This window comes from Argiope bruennichi, chromosome 1, assembly GCF_947563725.1.
Source record: "Argiope bruennichi chromosome 1, qqArgBrue1.1, whole genome shotgun sequence".
NCBI classification, from domain to species: domain Eukaryota; kingdom Metazoa; phylum Arthropoda; class Arachnida; order Araneae; family Araneidae; genus Argiope; species Argiope bruennichi.
This window is the reverse complement of record NC_079151.1, coordinates 16,172,566-16,192,808: the sequence shown is the minus strand read 5'-3', so window position 1 is coordinate 16,192,808 and position 20,243 is coordinate 16,172,566. Positions and strand designations below refer to the sequence as shown.

Sequence of the window (20,243 nt, the reverse complement as noted above, 5' to 3'; positions counted from 1 at the left end):
CAAGGGGGCACTCTCTGCTCAAGGGAAAAAAAGAGGTGCTGCAGTAGCTATTCTTTTTTTCTTTTTAGAAATAGATATAAATAACAAAAATTCCGAAAGTCAGATACATTACATGCGAAGAAACCGGAAATAATCCAAGTGAAGTTTGACACACAAGAACTTAGAATTATTGCACCAAAAACAGCTCATTTTCTTAATCCTTGATTTTCTATTTAACTTCTATTTTGTTCATTTATTTATTATCGTAAGGCTGCTAAATCATTAATTATTCTGCAAAAATATTTATAATGTATTGAAAAGTCTGAAATGTGCGGAAATTTAGAAAACTGTGAATGTTGAGTTAATAACATTATTAAACTGGGCAAGAATTTAACAAAACATGTCAATTTTGTTACTCGACTTCTTATTATATCACTTATCTAATTATTAATATTTGTCATTCCACTAAAAAATTTTTTCAAATAATCAGCTACAATTTCTTACCTGTAGTAGAACCTGTGACAGAATTCCTTCCAAGATAAAACCTTTCTTGGAATTCGCTTCTGCTCAAGGGCACCTGTGGCAATTGTCTTTTCCTCAGACTATTCTGAGGGGGCGGCAAACGCTGGGATGAAGCTACTCGGGGGATGGGGTGAAATTCGGACCTGCAGAGCATAAAGAGGAGAATCGCTTTAAAGCTATTTATGTGAAAACAAAAACAGTCTCCCCACCACATGCAAAGAGATAACACGTATAAAACTTTTTAACGAAAATGTGATATTTTTTTCTCATTACAATAAAATTTTAGTAATTAATTATACTTATAGAAAAAATCCTTCGAATTTATTAATACTTACAAACTTTTGAAATACATTTAACTAATCAAGTTAAGTGAAATTTTCAGGTGGAGGAAAACATTTTCATTACTTAATTTAATTCTTTCTACTCTAAATGACATCTCAAATTCTAAATGCTTGGTTTGTATTGTTATACAAAGCGTCAAAATGAAGAAAGAAATGGATATGAAAGAACCAATTTAGTTTTTTCTGACTTCATCTTTCTGTATCGAAATGATATAAATAGTCCAGTCATGCTGTACAGATCGTTTGCTTATGTTTTTGTTACTGACCCTTAATAAAGTTGCTTGCCTTTATTAAGTGCGAAACGGGATCCCCTCCCAACCTCGTGTTTTAATTTAATTGAATAAAGGAAAGCTGTTTAAATTTACTTTCTGAACTAATCTCTAGGTTTCATAAACCCATATTGTAAACTGCACTTGTAAAAAGTGTTCATAAATCTATTTACTCCAGACATACTAGTTGTATGTACTCGTGTAGCTGGAGTCTTGCTCTCAGTACATTGCACTTAAAAGTAAACGTGACTAAATATACATTTATTTATTTAATGAATGAAGGGATTTCGAGCATTGACGCGGAGAGCTTTAATACTCAATGATAAAATAAAAAAAAAAAAATATTTCTTATTTGAATTCGTCTTTACCTGTATTGTGGTGGAGATACTGATCTAGAACCATGACTGGGCATGTGTCTAGGGGGGTGGTCTGCCATGGACCTCGACCGCCGCCTGTCTCCATACCCAGGTTCTCTCATCCTGCCACGAGAATATTCTGACGTAGGGGATGGTGCTGTTAAAGACCTGGACCTTTCGCCCATGGGAGAGGTCATCATTGCTTGAGAAGCGAAAGGGATGTTCGATTGGCGTCGCCTATCCTCTTCATAGAAGGGAGGGCTACTATCGACAGCCATGATGCGACGCTCTGGAAAAAAATAATAAAAATAAAATAAACTTTTTTTAAAAAATAATAATGAGTATATGTTTAAAAACTGTCTGAAGATACGATATTCGTTAACATGTTTTTTGCAATGAATCATGTCAGACATTAGACAGTGATTAATAAGATGCTTCATTTTTTACTGTCACTTGATTGTAGTGGAGGAGAGAATATCTAATTAGATAGTATGTGTGAATCACAGGTGATTCACGTGGTGAACAAGGAGATATAAACTACTACTCTCTATCAATGTTCTACTCTCATCAAATGCAACTCTTTCGATATCACCCAAATATGGTTAACACGGCACTTAACGCATTAAGAAATTGGTTCCTCAATGCACCCTGCTGTTTATGTACTGTCCCACACTTCTTTCCACATTGCTATTTACAATAATCGGAAGCAAACGAGCCACTTCATTGCTCTAGTAATGTAATTATGTTTGGCATTTTATTTATATATTTGCAATTGTAATTGTAATGAATGACGTTGCATACATGTCACTTTTATTTTTAAGGCAGACAGAGTTTATATGCTTTTCGTTTGTTTTAAGCTTCTTATGAGCTGCGTGTTGGTTGTCTTTAATAATCGTTTTTATTCAATTTTGATGTGTGTCTTATGACTACTTGCTACAATAGCTATAATTTCTTTCTTAGATTTCAAAATAATTTTTTTTCGGATTGAAATATGTTATTCCTGAAGTTTCCTCCATTGCTTCGAGGGAAGTTCTGACTTTCTCTTTTAGTTGTTAAGATATTAATATTTCATTTTGAATTAACCTGAAGACAATTTTGAAAAGGATCTTGTAATTTTGAACCAACGTAAGATGATTAGGAGAAGGCGCTCTCTACATTCCTGTATCACACTATTCGATTTTCTTAAGTGTGGTACCAGATATTATATAGCTTCCATAATTTAACGTTTTTAATTTAATATATTAAGCTATGATATCAAGCGCAACTTGTGCAAAATAAGTTGCTGTATAAGCTCCATAATATATTCTGTATTCGCATCATAAAGGAACATTGTTGTCTGTCATAACAGTTTGCCAGTCTGGCAAAGCCTTTTCCAGATTTCGGATTACTAATGCACTTTAGAGGATAAAAGTTTCACTACTCCCAACTTTCAGACGCCAAGTCCATTTTTATTCTTCTGTTATGCAATCAATTAAGTGGAAAAGGGTATGCTTCTATTATCTATTAATTAATGTTATGATTTTTAGTAAAAGATGAATATCTCCTCCAATTACTTGGTGAATTTCAACCCCATGGATTACTTCTTAATTGTACCCTCCCAAGTCCTACAGATTGCCTCATCGCGGCGAGAGGGTGTCCCTGGGCGGAATGGGTGAAGTACGTCGGGAGCTAGTTCTTGGTAGGGTCACCCAAGGCGTGAAGGCCATTCCACTATGCCCAGCTAAAATCTGCAGACGAGGGAGCTAAGACAGTCTTCTACCTCCTGGTGCTCCAGTCTTTTGACTCACAGAAGCTGCACTTCCCTCCCCATGAATCGGTTGACAATTCTTAAATAAGAAGAATTGGATGGTACGCACTACTCATGATTGGTATAAGGCCAATAAGCCGGGCCAATTCTTAATTCTTCCTTGTGATAGAAAAACCAATACTTGCCTGTCGCGCCTTGCTAGTGGCCAAGCTAAATGTCTTTTCTTTTCTCAGGGTGAAAAATCTTACCCTCTTTGCCCGAAATGCTGCCAACATCGGGCCTCTACTGAACATATCCTAGACAGTTTAGGACTTCTTTGGGGAGAAATTTATTCTTCTCAATTCCTCGTTTTTGACTTTCTTCTTGTCAAAAGATTTTTGGATTTGGTCTGACTAAGTCAGGCCATGGACATTAGCAACAACAACAAACAACTTCTTAACTGTACAAATTGAATCTTTGGTAGTTGCTGCCAGAACAATTTGCAGGTCTGGCAACGGTTTGACTAAATTTCGAATTATTAATGCTCTCGGAGTTCACTAATAATAGTCGCTAATCCAGTTTACATTCTTCTGTTATGAAAGCAATTAAGTGAAAAAGAGAGCCTCTCATTATCTGTTTATAAATGTTCTGGTTGCTGGTAAAAGATGAATATCCCCTACTAATTTCTCGGTGAATTTTAATCCAATCTGTTATATCTTATTTGTTTGAAGATGGGTCTTTGGCAGTTACTGTTATAAAACCGTTGCGGAAAATGATATGAGAACAACTGAAGTTTAATTTCATGATTTGAGTAAATGCGTCGGGATCAACAAGCTCGCCCAGCACACTGTTTATTATATTATCAATGCATTCCTGTACCACATTCCTGTATCAATCAGCTCTGCATCTAATCAAGCCCGCATCAGACAGGAATCTAATTACATCTGCATCTATTTAGGCCCGCAGATATAAACTAGATATATTTAAATCTGCATCTAATAAGGCCCGCATCAGATCTGAATCAAATTAGATCCGCTTCTAAATAGAACTGCATCTAATTAGGCCTGCATCAAGTCTGCATTTGATTAAATCATATCTAAATAGATCTGCATCAGGTGTGCATCTAATTTGATCTGAATAAGGTCTGCATCTAATTAAACCCGCATCAGACCTGCATTTAAATAGAACTGCATCTAATTACACCCGAGCCTAATCAGATCTGAATCAGGTCTGCATCTAATTAGGTCCGAATCAGACCTGCATCTTATTAGATCTGCTTCTAATTAGAATTGCATGCAATTAGATCTATTTAGATCTGCATCTAATTAGGCCCGCATCAGATCTATCATCCATATCTAAATCTGCATCAGGTTTGCATCTAATTAGATCGGAATCAGTTCTGCATCTAATTAGGCCAGCATCAGTCCTGCATCTAATTAAGCGAGCATGAGATCCGCATCGAAATAGAACTGCATCTTATTAGGCCCGAATCTAAATAGATCTGCATCTAATTATATCTGAATCAGGTCTGCGTCTTATTAGGCCCGCATCTAAATAGATCTGCATCTAATTATATCTGAATCAGGTCTGCATCTTATTAGGCCCGCATCTAAATAGATCTACATCTGATTACATCTGAATCAGGTCTACATCTTATTGGGCCCACATCAGAACTGCAACTAATTACATCTGCATCTATTTAGAGCTGTAAATAACTAGATATATTCAAATCGGCATCTAATTAGATCCTCATCTAAATAGAACTGCATCTAATTAGGCATGTATCAAGTTTGCCTCTAATTAGGCCTTTATTAGATCTGCATCTAATTAGATCCATGTGAGCCGTTTATTTTAAAAGTGGGGCAAGTCCGTTTTTGAAAAAAAAATTAGATAATGGTAGTTATAGATAAAACTTATTATGATCTTTTTATGGGTAAGCAATTTAAAGTAAAAAAAAAATATCAGATCTTAATTTTGTGTTTCAATAATAATAATATTATTATCGATAATGTTATATTCGATAATAATAATATTATTATTAATATTATATCAAAATAAACGGTTCATATGTTAAAATAAAGTTGGTGAAGAGTTACCAACAATTAAAATCTCACAAATTAAAATGCAAATAATTACAGCTTCAGTGCAGATGACGCGACGCAGGAATGCATCATAAGGAAATACAATATGCTTCATATCTTTAGTTTTAAATGCAAATTTTAAAATCTATGCTTCCTGAAAAATACTTTAAAATTTTATATCATGAATTAAAGAAAATAATTTTAAAATAGCACAGTTTGAACTCGTAAAAAAACTTATGTAATCTTTCCTTTAAGTTTTTATTTCTACAAATTTTTAATACTTTTGAACCAATAAATGTCAAAATTATTATTTATTTATTCAATCCTTACTTTCTTTGTTAATTTGTTTACGACTCCTAAAACACGAACATCTGACATAATTTTTCCTGTTTACGAACTCATATCCAGACATCGAAAAGTGATTTAAGTCAGCATTTATGTAGTTTCCTATCTTTGAGACTTTTTGTGACAAAAAGCTGAAATTTTGTACATGATCTTATTAGAGAATGGAGCACATTTTACTCACTCGAAATTTTTTTTTGTACGGGGTCCGTATAAAAATTTAAATTTTGTATTTTTTTAAAGTTTAATCCTGAAAATTTTAATCGATTTCATAACATTTTGAACCTTTTTCTAAACAACTTTGTAATTTACAGTATATGTCTGTGATCAATATTTAACGAATAAAAGCCGCAGTCAAGGTTTTTGAGACACCCTGTATACTTTAAGGATAACATATAAATATTTTAAAGTGCGCGAGTAGTAATTTGTTGGAGACTGATTCATATATTTAATTTTATAACTTGAAATTTTAATGAATGTATTCTTTTTTAACAGTTTAACATCCAGAAAGACATCCGTCATCAAAAGTGGATAGCATTACAAAAAATGCTAAAAAAAAATCAAAATTATTTAAAATTACGATAAAGGAAAAACAGAATATGTGAAGTAAAGAAAAGAAAATACTGACCAGTATGCTCAGAAAACTTATCATCGAAGTCGGACAAGTCTTCGTCGGACATTCTGCTGGCACTAGGGGAAATAGGAGGAGAACGGGTGATTTTTGGTGTCTCACGGTGCATCGTAAGATTATACCACCGGGATTCTGAGTACACGCCGCCACGGAGAGGAATCTGTACCTATAAAAATAAAGAATAAGAAAAAGCTGTTTTATAGAACGCTCTAATTTTGAGGCTACTTTTTAACTTTGTAAATTGTGTAATAAATCCTTCAGCTACCACGTTACTTACTAATAGCTATCATGTTATCGCCTATGATATCCCACTGCAGTGTGTAATAAACAAAAAAATATGAATGAACCAATGCAAGTACAGCTCAAAATTCCACATTTTAAAATTTCAAATGTTTTCTAGCTGCCAAAAATTTTGTGCAACCTCTGATTGGTCAAATTTTTGATGCATTTTAATGATTGGCAGTTAAAAAATAACATTCAAATTACACATTTTTTTAATTTACCAATTAAGCTTCATTTTTTGGATCAAATATTTTCAAAACCATATTAGCTAATAAAATTCGACATTCATACAGGGTGTCCGCTTAAGTCCTTCTACCTTGCAAAAATTTGGAAACAGCGCAATTATTACTCAGACTTGGTGTTCAGGTGTGCAAAGTAACAAAGCGCTTCACAATGATTACAGTTGCAGTTAAGCCTAGTAGCAAACAATAGAGTTCTTATCTCGAAGATAGTGCAAGACACTGAAAAAAATGTCAATTACAAAACTGAAGAGTGTTTTCGATTTAATACAAAAATGCATCTTGAGTGCAATAGTGCTTTTTCTTGTGTACAACCGACCACTCCGCCACCACTGAAAAAACAGTATCGACAGGATTTGTTGTTGTTGACTGAGTGGCATAATGCTAAGATCAAAATATTTGATTTAAATAACAAAAACCAGCCAAGATCAAACAAAAAGTTTGCTTGTTTGATTGCAATTTTCCAAACCTATGAATAATAACTCGGGGCAAATGAAGAAGAGTTCGTCCTTTCGAACAATAAATGTCGAGATGAGCATTATAGCAAACAGAAGAGCGTTTTGTACACCGAAAATAAAAGGATCTGCTAGTAACTAATTTTTCCAATTTTATTTCTAATACCTTTTTTGAATAAAAATATTGCAAATTGTCAAACAAATGCGCTTTTTTACGTTTTTTTTCTTAGCATTATTGCATTTTCGTACTAAATCAAAGACGTTCTATAATTTTGTAACTGACTTTTTTTCTATACCTTGTACCAGTTTCCAGATAGGTACGTTCATTTTGTCGTGAATCGCCAGTTGGTACTGTAATTGTTCTCATCGTATAATGCATGGTATAATGCATTGTATAATACATTTAGACTATTTTCCCTACAAATACAGAGTACACACTAAAGTCTTTCTACCCTAAATTAACTTGAAATTGGCGACAATTATTGCAATAAACGATTTTAGTGGATACCCTGTATATGTAAGGAAAATACTTCTGAGAGACCATCAAAGATGTTCTCAATGATTTTCGATCATCAAAAAAGAATTATAAAATAATGCAATAATAGTACCATGATTTTTCTTAAAAGAAAATTATATATAAGAATAAATGCATGGATGTATTTAGAAAACGCAAATGTTAAAAATAAAAGGAGGGAAAACGTGCCATCTATAATTAATCTATAAGTTCTAAAACTGCTATTTGGAAAGTTGAAATCTATGAGTTTAAATAAATGAATAAAAGATATATAACTTTTAAGCCATTGAAATGTTAGCTTTAGATGCGTCAAATCAAGAATTTTTCTTCCTAGTTATAAAGTGTATATTTTAGTATATATAAAAGAGCATTTACTTACTTCCCCAAGAAAGTCGTTACAACCTCCAGTCTTCTCGTCTTTGTAATCCCAGACGTTGATCTGCAAGGTTCGGTGTCTAAGCTCTGACTGTCCGATGTTGAAGGAAAAGCCAATATTCCACTGAGGATTATTCGTTCCAGCAATGCATTTAGAACGCGTGCGGCAATTACCCCTGCAATTTAGAGACTCTTAGAAAGAATTTTCATTAAGTTGTAGACACATTTAAATTTAGTTTTAGTTTAGTGTAATTTAGTTACATTAAAGTCACGTTTGAAAGAAACCCTAGGGCTGTTTGGGAACAGAATTCATAACTTTTAACATCGCACCCCTCTTCAAAGTGCCGCATCATACCAGCAGGAGGACCTTTGGCGCGTGACGTCAGATTTAACGTGCATTAGATCAGCCAGCATACACGACAGATCTTTTATGGAATCAGGTTTCGAACCTGAAGCCCTTCACTTCCGTCCTTAATATCAGGCCACCGTGCCGCTAAATATTTGTAGAATACGTCTTTAATTGGGTCTTAAATGGTAAAATTGTGAGAGAAAAAATCAGAAATATAAAAAATAAAATGTAATCGTCTAATTTCTTTTCGGCAGGTAAATATTTAGGATTAGTTCTTATTGTTCTTCTTGGATTTAATTCAGTATAGTATAATATTTGCGATGGAAATCGCGATTTTTCTTCATAATTAATTTTGTGAGAGATGCTTTTATTTATTGAATTCAAATTTGAGCACAAACCATAACCTATCTCACATTAGATGATTTTAGCTATTTTACTTTTAGATATTTTAAGCAATAAAGGCAATTACTTACCGTATCAGAGTGTCCAATAGGCTTTTTCGTAATAAATCGGTACTTTTTAATCAATCGAATACTATGCAAATTTGCAATGAATTATTGGTCGTTCCCTTCTCTCTTTTCGACCAGCATTGGAGGCCTTTCATTATATTTCAAATGCTTATTTTTTTTTTATCTCGGGTCAAAATGATATTATTTTAGGTATGTAATCACATTTGGTAGATGAAATGTATATAATTAAACAACAAAAGTATATATTGAAAAAGTTTACATAATGAACATAATATGGAAGTCCTCTAGTTCAATTAAATTCAGGTGCATCTTTTAAACAACAGAACTACTTTTAATTGCTTGTGTACTAGCTAAAAGAATCAATAAAGAAACTCCAACCTGCCTTAAGCCTTTCTTAACGGACATGTTATCCTCAACATAAATCCCTCAGCATAAAACACGCACACACACACACACACACACACACACACACACACACACACACACACACACACACACACACACACACACACACACACACACACACACACACACACACACACACACACACACACACACACACACACACACACACACACTCGCACGCATATATATATATAATTAAGTAGTACAGTGAACATACGCAAAATAAGAAGTAACATACATAAATATCAAAGGAATAGGAAGTGTAAATACCTCTGGTGATTCTTCTGGGTTTTTTTCCATGATTTTATTTATTTGTATGCTATTAAGGTGAGATGTGTAGGAAAAGTTTTTGTCAAAGATTGATCCTAGATATTTAAGATTTTTATTGTTTGAAATACTTTTTCCTTGTGAATGTATGGTTGGAAAGTTTATAAGGTTCTTTTTGTTTGTGAACATGATAAAATTAGTTTTTGAGTTGCTGAAAGTAAGGTTAAAACTTATGAACCATTCTTCTATTTCCTACAAAACGAATTTTTTTTTAGTAAAATGAAAAGAAGATGAAGATTTAATAAGAATCATAATGTCAGTTGTGCATGTTTGAATACGTGTACCTTCATCGCACAGATCTTTCTTTAGAATTTCATTGGCTATCAGAAGCTAAAGTATTGGCCCAGCGCTTAAGCTTTAAGATACATTTATGTTTTAATACTAGCGAGTTTCCTCCTGAATCATATCTATTTTTTTTGGACACTGTCTATAATTTTTGCTATTTTGGTGAATGTTTGGTATTTCTTTAGTAATATTTTTACAATTGATCATTTGACAGAATTGAATGAATTCTGAATATCAAATGAAATTATGCAGGTAATTTTATTTTTATCATTTTTAACAAATCCACTACTTTTTCACTGCTATGATTGCCCTTCTACCTTTTCTAAATCCATTTTGTGAGTCGGTTTATATATTATTGTCTTTTAGAAAATGTGTAAAACGAATTGTAACTGATATGTCCAAGATTTTATCTCAGACTGGGAAAAGGCAAATAGTTCTATAAAGTAGATTTCTATTAGATTTTTAACAACTTTGGATATTCGAACAATTTTTGATATTTAGAAATTCTCAGGAAAAATTCTTTCGTTTAGAAAGAAGTGAACCATTTTTTTATTTGCCTCAGACACTTATTCCCAAAACTTGAGAGCCCAGTCGCCGCATCCCGGACGTCTTTCTACTTCATTGTTTTGTAATTTCTCTTTTAGTAGGGTTAATTACTTTTGTGTTAGATAGATCATCAAATTCTTCCATTTCTGCATCATTTGTTTTAAGGAAATGGGATTTAATATTATAGACTAGCTTTCCTATATTGTTTCACCGAATCATCCATCTTGTTCATTTTAATTTCAACGTATTTATCTCTGATTATGTTAATTAAGTACAGACAAATTCCTACCAGCATATGATACGAAGAATAATGAAAAATGTGTATCTGTCAATATTAATTTTATATGGTATGTTTTTTTGAAACATCAGAGAAATAGGATTGCAAGTTAAGTCGATAAAAGTTCAAGTAAAAAAAAAAAAAAAAAGAATGATAACACAGCTTTATACTGGAGAAATTTTCAGCAACAGTTCGATTAAAAGTTCAAATTCTAATGAGAGAACTAAAACTAGAGTCAGTAAAATTGAAAGCTCTTGAGTAATTGTTGAGTAGAGACCTGAGACAAGATGGTTGTTTGAAACTCAATGTTATGGTAGAAGAAATTGATTAGAATATCTTTAACTGTTACACAACGTAGCAGGTCAGAAAGATTATATGCCATCTTACTTTATCATATAATTTAATTAGAGTAATTTTCGCTAATCAAAATCACGATTACCATTCTTCCGGGAGGAGGAAAATTTTTACATAGGGCCATCTAGGCGAGCCATCAGGTCGCTGAGGCAAGTCCTGCGCGCATTCGACCGTCCCATGGAGTTTCTGTTCGGCGGGGTCATACCAGTATCGCACCTGTTGAGTAAAAAGAAGAATGTAATGCAAATCTGATATAAAAAAAGATATGAATTATTAAATATTTCATTTATCGAAACATTAATCTTTATCAATATAAAACTAGCCGCTGTATTCGCCTATATTTATTTGTTTTATGTGTAAGCAGAAACAAAATACATACAATTTTACGTCGTATAGTTTCCGAATTCTTATATTCAATCTAGGAATGAGTATTAAAATGTTTTAAAATCCTCATTCCTAATTAGAAAAGCATTTAATTAATATTAATAATTTCAGATAAACAACACTCTTGTCTCACAGTTTGGCATATATACGTGAACTTAATATTTTAACATGGAAAAAAGGAATTGTTACAAATAAAATGTAAGTAAATTATGAAAAATTGATTAAAAGGAGAGAAACAGTTGCATAGAAAAGAAATTTTTTATCATTGAAAAGCTATTTCACTAAAAGCCTTAGGCACATATTAAAAACTATGAATTATACATTATTTGAAAATCAAACAATTACGTATTTGAATAAAACTCAGTCACGTATGAAAAATTTATAGTTCAGCCCACTTTTATTTTAAAACTTAAAGATTGAATCGTTCTATTAAAAAAACATGACAATTTTCTTACCTTTATTTTTCCACCTATTGTAGCCACTGAAGGCGCTACGGAGCGGCGAGGGGCGTGTCGACCAGAAAATCTCGTGGAACGAGGGTCTTGCATCATGCCTGAGTGCACGAAAAGAAAATTGAAGATAAGGTCAAGAAAAATGAACTCTATATGCCTTTTTAATAACTATGAAAAATAAATCAACATGGGAACTACACTACGTAAAAAAGGTAGAAGGACAGTCGTTTTCTGTAAATTTTCTTTTATATTTTCATCCTGGATAATAGATTGTTATGTAGGTTTTATTTAACCATGTGTGATTTACAGTGTGCAAAAAAAAAAAAAAGTAGAACACCTACTACACTTTTTTTATTTGGCGGAATGTGCACAAGTAGAAGAGTAAATGCATTATTTTTTGAAACTTTTTTTTTTAATCAGGAAAACGTATTTTGTTAAAAACTTCATTGATGCTTTAATTTCAGAATGCCTAGAGGTATACTCTTAAATGATTTTTAAAAGGATCAAAGTGTTGCATATAAAAATGTAGGTAAAAGTATTAGAGAGATCACTCGTATACTGCACGTCAGCCTCATACAATTTCTAACTTTATTAAAAATCCAAGCAGAAATGGAATAAGAAAGATGACTGATAGGTCTAAAAAGTCATGAAAGAAAGCTTGCTTATGAGCTTAAAAACAGTAGTGGAAGTGTAGTAAAAGCTCGAAATCAAACTGGACTTATTCATGTATTCTATCAAACAATATTTAACTACATCCAAAGGTTCAGAAGATTCGTTTTCAAAAAATGGAAACATCATTCAAAGTGGAAGCAAACTCATATTAATAATCGTTTGTCTTGGGTTAAGGAACCCCTGTCATGAACCACAGAATGGACTTCTGTGATATTTTCAGATGAAAAAAAGTTTAACTTATATGGTCCAGACGGTTATCAATACTACTGGCATTGTCTGTAGAATGCAGAACAATATTCAGCTAGACAAATGGGAGGAGGAAGTTTGATAGTCTGGTTAGCAGTTGGTTATGAAAGAAGAACAAGTTTGGTCTTGTAGTCAAAGGATGCAGACTACATTAATGTTCTGAATTATTAGTTTCTTTCTTCTGGCTCCGAATTAGGAGGAGTAAAGTGGATGTTTCAACAACATGGAGCCTCAATTCAATTAAAAATTGGTTCGCTGCAAATATTGCGCAGCCTTTACCATGGCCAGCTAAAAGCCCGATCTGAATATAGTAGAAAATATTTGGGCAATGCTTTTTCGTCGATTATACGCTAGCAAGAAGCAATTTGAATCGCTCTCTGAGCTTCGAGTGACATTAAATAATTCATGGGATAATTTTTATCAAATAGAAATCCAATCTTTGTATGATTCACTTCCAAACAGAATATTCAAAGTCATAAAAATTAAAGGAAATAGTATTCGTTACTAAAATTGTTTATATTTTGTTCTCTTTATAGCTATCCTACTTATTTTACACGGTTTCAAATGAAAGAAACCGGTTTTGTTGTCATTTATACTTTATTTTTGAATTTCATGGTAATGATACTAATATTTTTACGGTGAATGATCTAAAAAATAATTGCAGTAAAAACTAAAAAATCCTTATTTTAAAAAAAAATTATAGTGTCCTTCTACTCTTTTTGCATAGTGTAAAAATTGATAGGATTGTAAAAGTCATAACCCTCGAGTGATAAAAATTCTTCAATTCTATTGAGTGTCGGCTCGTGCGCTGTAGCTCAGGTGTGTTCGCTGTCATCTATCTTCCACTAAGCAGTGATATATTAAATTCTACATTTTCTGTTTAATTTTGAATAATTTAGTTATTAATTAGTGAAAATTTATGATTAGATTTTTTTGACTTGGTGCAATAAGTTTAACAAAACAAATATAACTATGCAATTGCTTATTTTTATTCAAAATTTTACTTCAAATTAAATGTTTTTGATTATAATGATCATTAGTGGGTTGGGCAGCTACCTAACGCAGGCTAAGAGAGGATTCTAAGCATGCGTATAAAAATATATGTGCCTAATTTACAAATAAACAAATTTATTAAAAATACAAATTCTATTAATTATAAAATATCAGGTTAATATTAACAATGTGTAAATATTTTGTCGTATAAATGTGGATGCATTGTAGTTATGAGTCATAATAAATGAACGAATAATAAGACAACTAAATAAGACAACAGCTAATAAAATTTAAAAAAATAAATCTAAAATCTAAATAATTTACATGTTGATTAAGTCAAAATACACATGCAGAGAAAATATTTTCGTATTCATTTGCGAAGACAGAAAGCGTACGTGTTTTCATTAGAAGAAGTTATCAGGAGTTTCGAAATCCCATAAAATCTAATCTGGGAATTTTAAAAATTAAATATTTGGTGTATTTCGACGTTAAAATTGCTATTTTCATAATCGAAATACACAATAAAACTTTTTAAAATGGAATCAATGAACTAAAATCCTATAGACTGCAGTAATGCCTAGAAAATTCTGTTTGTTTGTTTGTTTCTTATGGCACTTGCCACTGACAAGCCCGCTGTTACGAAGACAGCGATTTAAGCCTGAGGGGGAACGTCTCTTATTTTTTATAGCAGCGCCAACTAGGACCAAGAGTACGACTTTGCCACTCACGCATCACTCATTCGCTTGCACAACCCCTTTTTACAGGAGGGAACATTCACACATCTCACAGATAGAACAACCATGCCCAAACCGGGACTCGAACCCGGGACGCCCAGATCACGGGGAAGACGCGCTACCCCTATGCCAGGACGCCGGCTAGAAAATTCTAATTTGTTCTACAATAATTGGGCCGGTGTCCTGTCATAGGGGTAGCGCGTCTTCCCCGTGATCTGGGAGTCAGGGATTCGTGTCCCGGTTCGAACATGGTTGTTCTTCTTCTGTGTTCTATCTGTGAGCTGTGTGAATGTCCCCTCCCCCCGTAAAAAGGGGTTGTGCAAGCGAATGTGACGCATGAAGTAGCCAAGTCTTACTCTTGGCCCTAGTTGGTGCTACTGAAAAAACAAGAGACGCTCGCTCGGCTTAAATCGCTGACAGATAACTGTCAGCGGGCTTGTAAGGCCTAAGTCATAAATTACAACACAACAACAGCAATTGAAGATCAGTGCTGAGAGCATTTTTGGCTTGTCATTTTAGAAAAAATGAGAAAAAATAATTGGCTATATCATCCAATAAGCAATTAACAGTTATACTGCAAAGGAAAGTATAAAAATAAAAGTAAACAAATAAGAATCAAACAGATTTAAAACGTCTATATACTAACTTCTGTGCATAGGCTCGGGATAAACTTCAAGGTGGGGTGGCGGTAATCTTCTCACTTCTGTGGGATAAGAAAACAGTCATACGTTATTAAAAGTGACCAAATTTTCGGAAATTCATCTCGGATTAATCTAATGTGTGGAAAGGTGTAAAAAAGCTCAACATAATCCAGAAATGAAAATAAATTTAAAAATTATTAAAATATTTTTTAAAAGTCATATAAAAAGCAATTAGTAAGGGATAAAGACACATAAACAGTATATTCAAATGCCTTTAAAACTGATGAAGAGGATATTATACAAAATATATAGCGCTGTCATACATAATCAGTACATTAATGACGTTGTTATATATTTTGTATTTTCCGCTGATTTGTATAAAAGACTATTCATTGCCATGTATCGGAATTATTTATTGAGTGACATGGGCGAAATAAACAAAATAACGATTTCGATGATTTCCTGTTCTGTAGTTGGTTTCGTGAGACGGGAGTAGAGAAAAGTCAGGGTTCACAAATGATCACTACGAGGATGTGCAGTAAGTACTGACAAAAAAAATCTTTAGTATACGATACAATGTTGCCACTGCCAGATACAGATCACTTTCAACCATGAATGAGTTTTAAGTTGTGTAAATCGTCGAAATTCTCCGCTTAAGGAATTGCATTACTAACTCAAGAATCAGCGATTATTCAAGAAATTCTTCCACAAGATAATACAGATATCAGGGTATGAAAAAACAAACGAAATGAAAGCAGCAAAGAGACATCACATTCCACTGAAGTTCTAGTAATTGAAGATTCAGACATTTGCATTTGTAATATATAAGCATGTAATGCTTACAAAACCCAGACCGACCCCAAAGGTATACGTCTGTAAAGGATGGGCGGCATACAAAACTTATAATTTCTACTTTGTTTCAGTACCTAGAGACAGAAACAAAAGAATCTGTCAAACATTAGCACGAACCTCTTGGCATGGCCTCCGGATGGACTTCCATGTGGCGTGGGGGTCTCCTGCCGTCTAAAGAATCGCGGAGGGGACTTGGAACAGTACCTCTGAAAAATAAAGGATTTACATTTTAGGGATTTAAAAACTTTTCTTTACAAAATTTGTTTTAATTTTAAAATGAAAAAAGAGAGAGAAAAATTCAGAATAAGATTTGAAGATGAATGCACGATACAGCAGATTACCAATCATTTACTCTAATGCAGCAGAAGAGATAACTAGATAACAAAGAAACCGGATAAATTGGAGCTCTGTTCACTTCCAACTTATCTGCATCAATAAAACTTGCTCTTGAACTGAAACTTCTTTAATAAAGGAAATTTTTTGGAGGCAAAATGCATTTATTTGGGGTTCTATTGCAATGGTATGGAAAAAAAAGTTTTCCAAGACCTTAAACAAGGTTTTTGAGTAACATTACAAAGATTACAAAGGCTGTTCACCAAGAAAAATTCCTTAAGATAATGCCCAATTTATAGTGGATCATATTCATTCATTCCTATGTTATGAAAGCCAACACACAGGGAAAATAATCCAAGTTTAAAATATCTTTGTGATTTTCTAAATATTAATTTATTCTCTAAGTATAATTTACATTTTTATGTATTTAAAATAGACACAAGCAATAAGTGTGACACTTTTATTGTAATCCTCAGTTAAGTAATACTCAAAGAGCTAATTTCAAAATGAGTCATTTAAAAAAAGCAAGATTAGCCAGAGACTGCAAGAAAAAGGTACAGTATCTGTACAAAGGGTAATCCAGAAACTTATGTTTATTCATTGAACCTACAAAAACATATCTCCTTCCAGTACTAACTGTAAATGACGCATATTACAAAAAGGATAGTTACTGCTATAATTTCAGTGCCCAAGATTTGATTTTATAAAAAAAGAACACGGTTACTTTTATATTAGGGATGAAACAGTAGTAGCATTTAGAGTATCTCAACATTTGGCTTCATGTTTCATCAACTATTTAAAAATAAATGCTTACTCAAATGAAAGAAATAACCATCTATAGTAACATACGCACTGGGCAAAATCTTAATATAAACGTAACCCTTGCTTTAACGCGATTCCTTTAAATTAAAGAAATCGATTTTGAAGTCACTAGCCAAAGCTTTCTTGTGCTGGAAATTCTTCTCTTTCCAGTGATTCGAACTTTGAATCAGTGTAAATAGTTGCGAAAGGCTGAACTGTGTATCTGCATGAGCATTGGTATAATATTATGAAGACAAGCCATCACACCAAGAAATTAAATGTCTACCGAATGAATAGTGGAGAATTTTATTCTGCAGTAATTTAGATAGGATATTATGTTAATAAACAGAGAAAGAGTTCAAGGAATATCGAAGTAAATTGGCTTAAATACAATGGCTAAGCCTTGAAAAAATAATCCTTACGATATCAAATATAAAGTAATTCTTCAAAGTCTTATAGGTTTTGAAACAATAGATTTTACCGTCTTACCTCTTATCGTCAAAAAAGGAGGGGGGGGGGCAATTCATCCCAAAAATATACAAAAATAAACATTGCATCTAAACATAAGCATAATGTCAATAAAAAAATGTATATACTATGAATATGTTATCATTTAACCCACCATGGCTTTTTCAATCATTTCAAGATAAATTATGATCCTTACTGAGGATACATTTAATGAGGATCAACTTGGATTCCTATATCGCGAGCATATACTAAACAAAGAGCAAACTAATGAAATCCAGTGAAAATATCGAATTTCAATTTCCACGTTTATTTTGTCAAAAATCAATTAATAGCTTTTGACTTAATAACACTGTCACTCAGTATAGAGTTGCAGTGGAGTATGCCATTAAAAAATGCCTAAACACAACGTATAAGTAGTTTGTAATAGAAATTAATCCACAGTAAAAAGAAAAATTGTATATGTTCAAACACAAATCATCATTTGAAGTTAAAATGTTGGCAGCTATCGTTTTTTTAGATGATTTTAGAAAACCACTTATTTTAATTAAAATTAGGATGACTTTTTCCAATTTCGTTCTAACCAGCTCATAAGTAAATGAAACTTTTACTTTGTAATAAGATATAAAATTTTGGTGTCCACTCTAATCGTGGCTAATTAATTGTTAGAGTTAGGCATACGGAAGACGGAAAAAGAGTTCTAAATGATGTAAATAATTGTGTCATTTAAAACAATAAATGTGAAAAATTACGGTCTAAATTTTCTACAACTCCCTCGGTGTTATTAGTCATATTTAGTAAAAAATTACACTGACATTTTAAAGGAAAAACAACACTGTTCTACCAAAACTGATCAAGTAATTAAGTTTCGAATTGCCTTATCATCGAATAGCCATTCAACAGTCATCTCGAAAAAACGGCATCAGTTAACTGATTGAAATGGCCATTAAAATACTTTAAAATCGTCTAAAATAGAAATAATTAAAGCTTCATTATTTGGTAAGTGCTGATCGTAAAAAAAAAAAAAAAAAAAAAAAAAAAAAAGCTTTTTTTTTTTTGTATAAAAATAACGGTTTGAAAATATTTTACTAAATATGATTAATAAAACAGGGTACTATATAAAAATTTTGCCTTCGTAGTTTTTTCAATTGTATATTTATCGATTCAAAATAACATAAAATACACTTTTTGTGTCATTACCAAATAGAAACATATGCCTATCTCTAATGGTAAAAAGTTCGTTATTTACCTCGATTATAGTGGACATCTTTTTCAATGGAATAAATAGTGGGTAATGATATATAACTGCAAACACTATTATTAATGAAAATTCATTCGACGAATGAGTTGAATATTATTTCGTGTACCTCCGAAAGGATTCAAACGATTTAGCACAAATTTTATATTTAGATAAGCCTTTGTTTCTTATTTATGTAGATGAATTTCCCGAAAAAATAAATACGATTTTACACACACACACACAAAACCTTTTTTAATAACTAACTATTAGAAAAAGTATATTCAACTTCTGCTTCGAAGTGTGCAATATAGTGGTCAGAACAACATGAACGGCGTGTGTGTTACAGGTTCTTGATTCGAGTCTCGCTTTTTTTTCATTATTTTTTTACTCATCATTTATATTTAATATTTTTGCTTTTTTAGTTTATCTATATAGGTGTCTTCCCTGTAAGAACGTGAAATCATTTTTTATAACTAACTATTCATCTTTTTCAATTCCTACTATTAGTTCACACTCTCCCTATATATATATATATATATCTTGTTCAATTTTTCAATCGTTAATAAAATACTTTTTATTCATTCACTCAGTACATTTTATTCAAGTTCAAATACATTTTTTTAAACTTGTAGTGGATGACACTTGATGTTAATATATTTTTGAAATATTGATTAATTAAATTTGTCCAGTAATTTCTATTGGGTCGCCAATTCCGTCACCAAGTTTGTCGCTCTGAGATGACTGACACGACACCCGATCATAAATAATATAAGATACATATAAATAATATAAGAAAATAAGTAGGAATTCAATTAAAAAAAATTTCCACTTAATATTGTAATTCTGTCATATGTATATACATATTTATATTAATTGTAATTATTTAAGAGAAAGTAACTGAAATAAATTTTTTTTGTTGACCCATGGATATATATATATATATATATATATATATATATATATATATATATATATATATATATATATATATATATATATATATATATATATATATATATATATATATATATATATTATTTATTGTATCTGCTTTCATGCTGACAATGTCATATAGCGTCATCTCGGAACAGATTTCACCCTGGCAAAATGGAGTGTTGGTTCAAAAATATAATAATGAATAGATGAACTGTAAAATGAATGCTGCAATAAAGCATATTTTTTCGAATAACATGTCAAAATAAGTGCATTCATGACATTTTTTATTTAAATGACAAGTTTATATGTAGATAAGATTGAAAAATATTCATATCTAAATAATTTCTTAAAAAAAAAACTATTGATTGA

At 32.0% G+C, this 20,243-nt stretch overlaps 1 protein-coding gene across 4 annotated transcripts in view; it reads right to left on the bottom strand.

Annotated features, from left to right (window-relative positions):
• Nucleotides 1-20,243, bottom strand: part of LOC129972885 (regulating synaptic membrane exocytosis protein 2-like) — a 100,052-nt gene that overhangs the window by 20,195 nt on the left and 59,614 nt on the right. For all 4 annotated transcript variants that reach the window (XM_056087228.1, XM_056087376.1, XM_056087454.1 and 1 more), the window contains 8 exons: nt 16,217-16,305; nt 15,253-15,309; nt 11,965-12,062; nt 11,211-11,341; nt 8,117-8,288; nt 6,245-6,413; nt 1,480-1,756; nt 484-644 (listed from right to left, as the gene is read on the bottom strand). In XM_056087228.1, the coding sequence (XP_055943203.1) occupies nt 484-644; nt 1,480-1,756; nt 6,245-6,413; nt 8,117-8,288; nt 11,211-11,341; nt 11,965-12,062; nt 15,253-15,309; nt 16,217-16,305 (1,154 nt within the window). The remainder of the gene's footprint in view (nt 1-483; nt 645-1,479; nt 1,757-6,244; nt 6,414-8,116; nt 8,289-11,210; nt 11,342-11,964; nt 12,063-15,252; nt 15,310-16,216; nt 16,306-20,243) is intronic.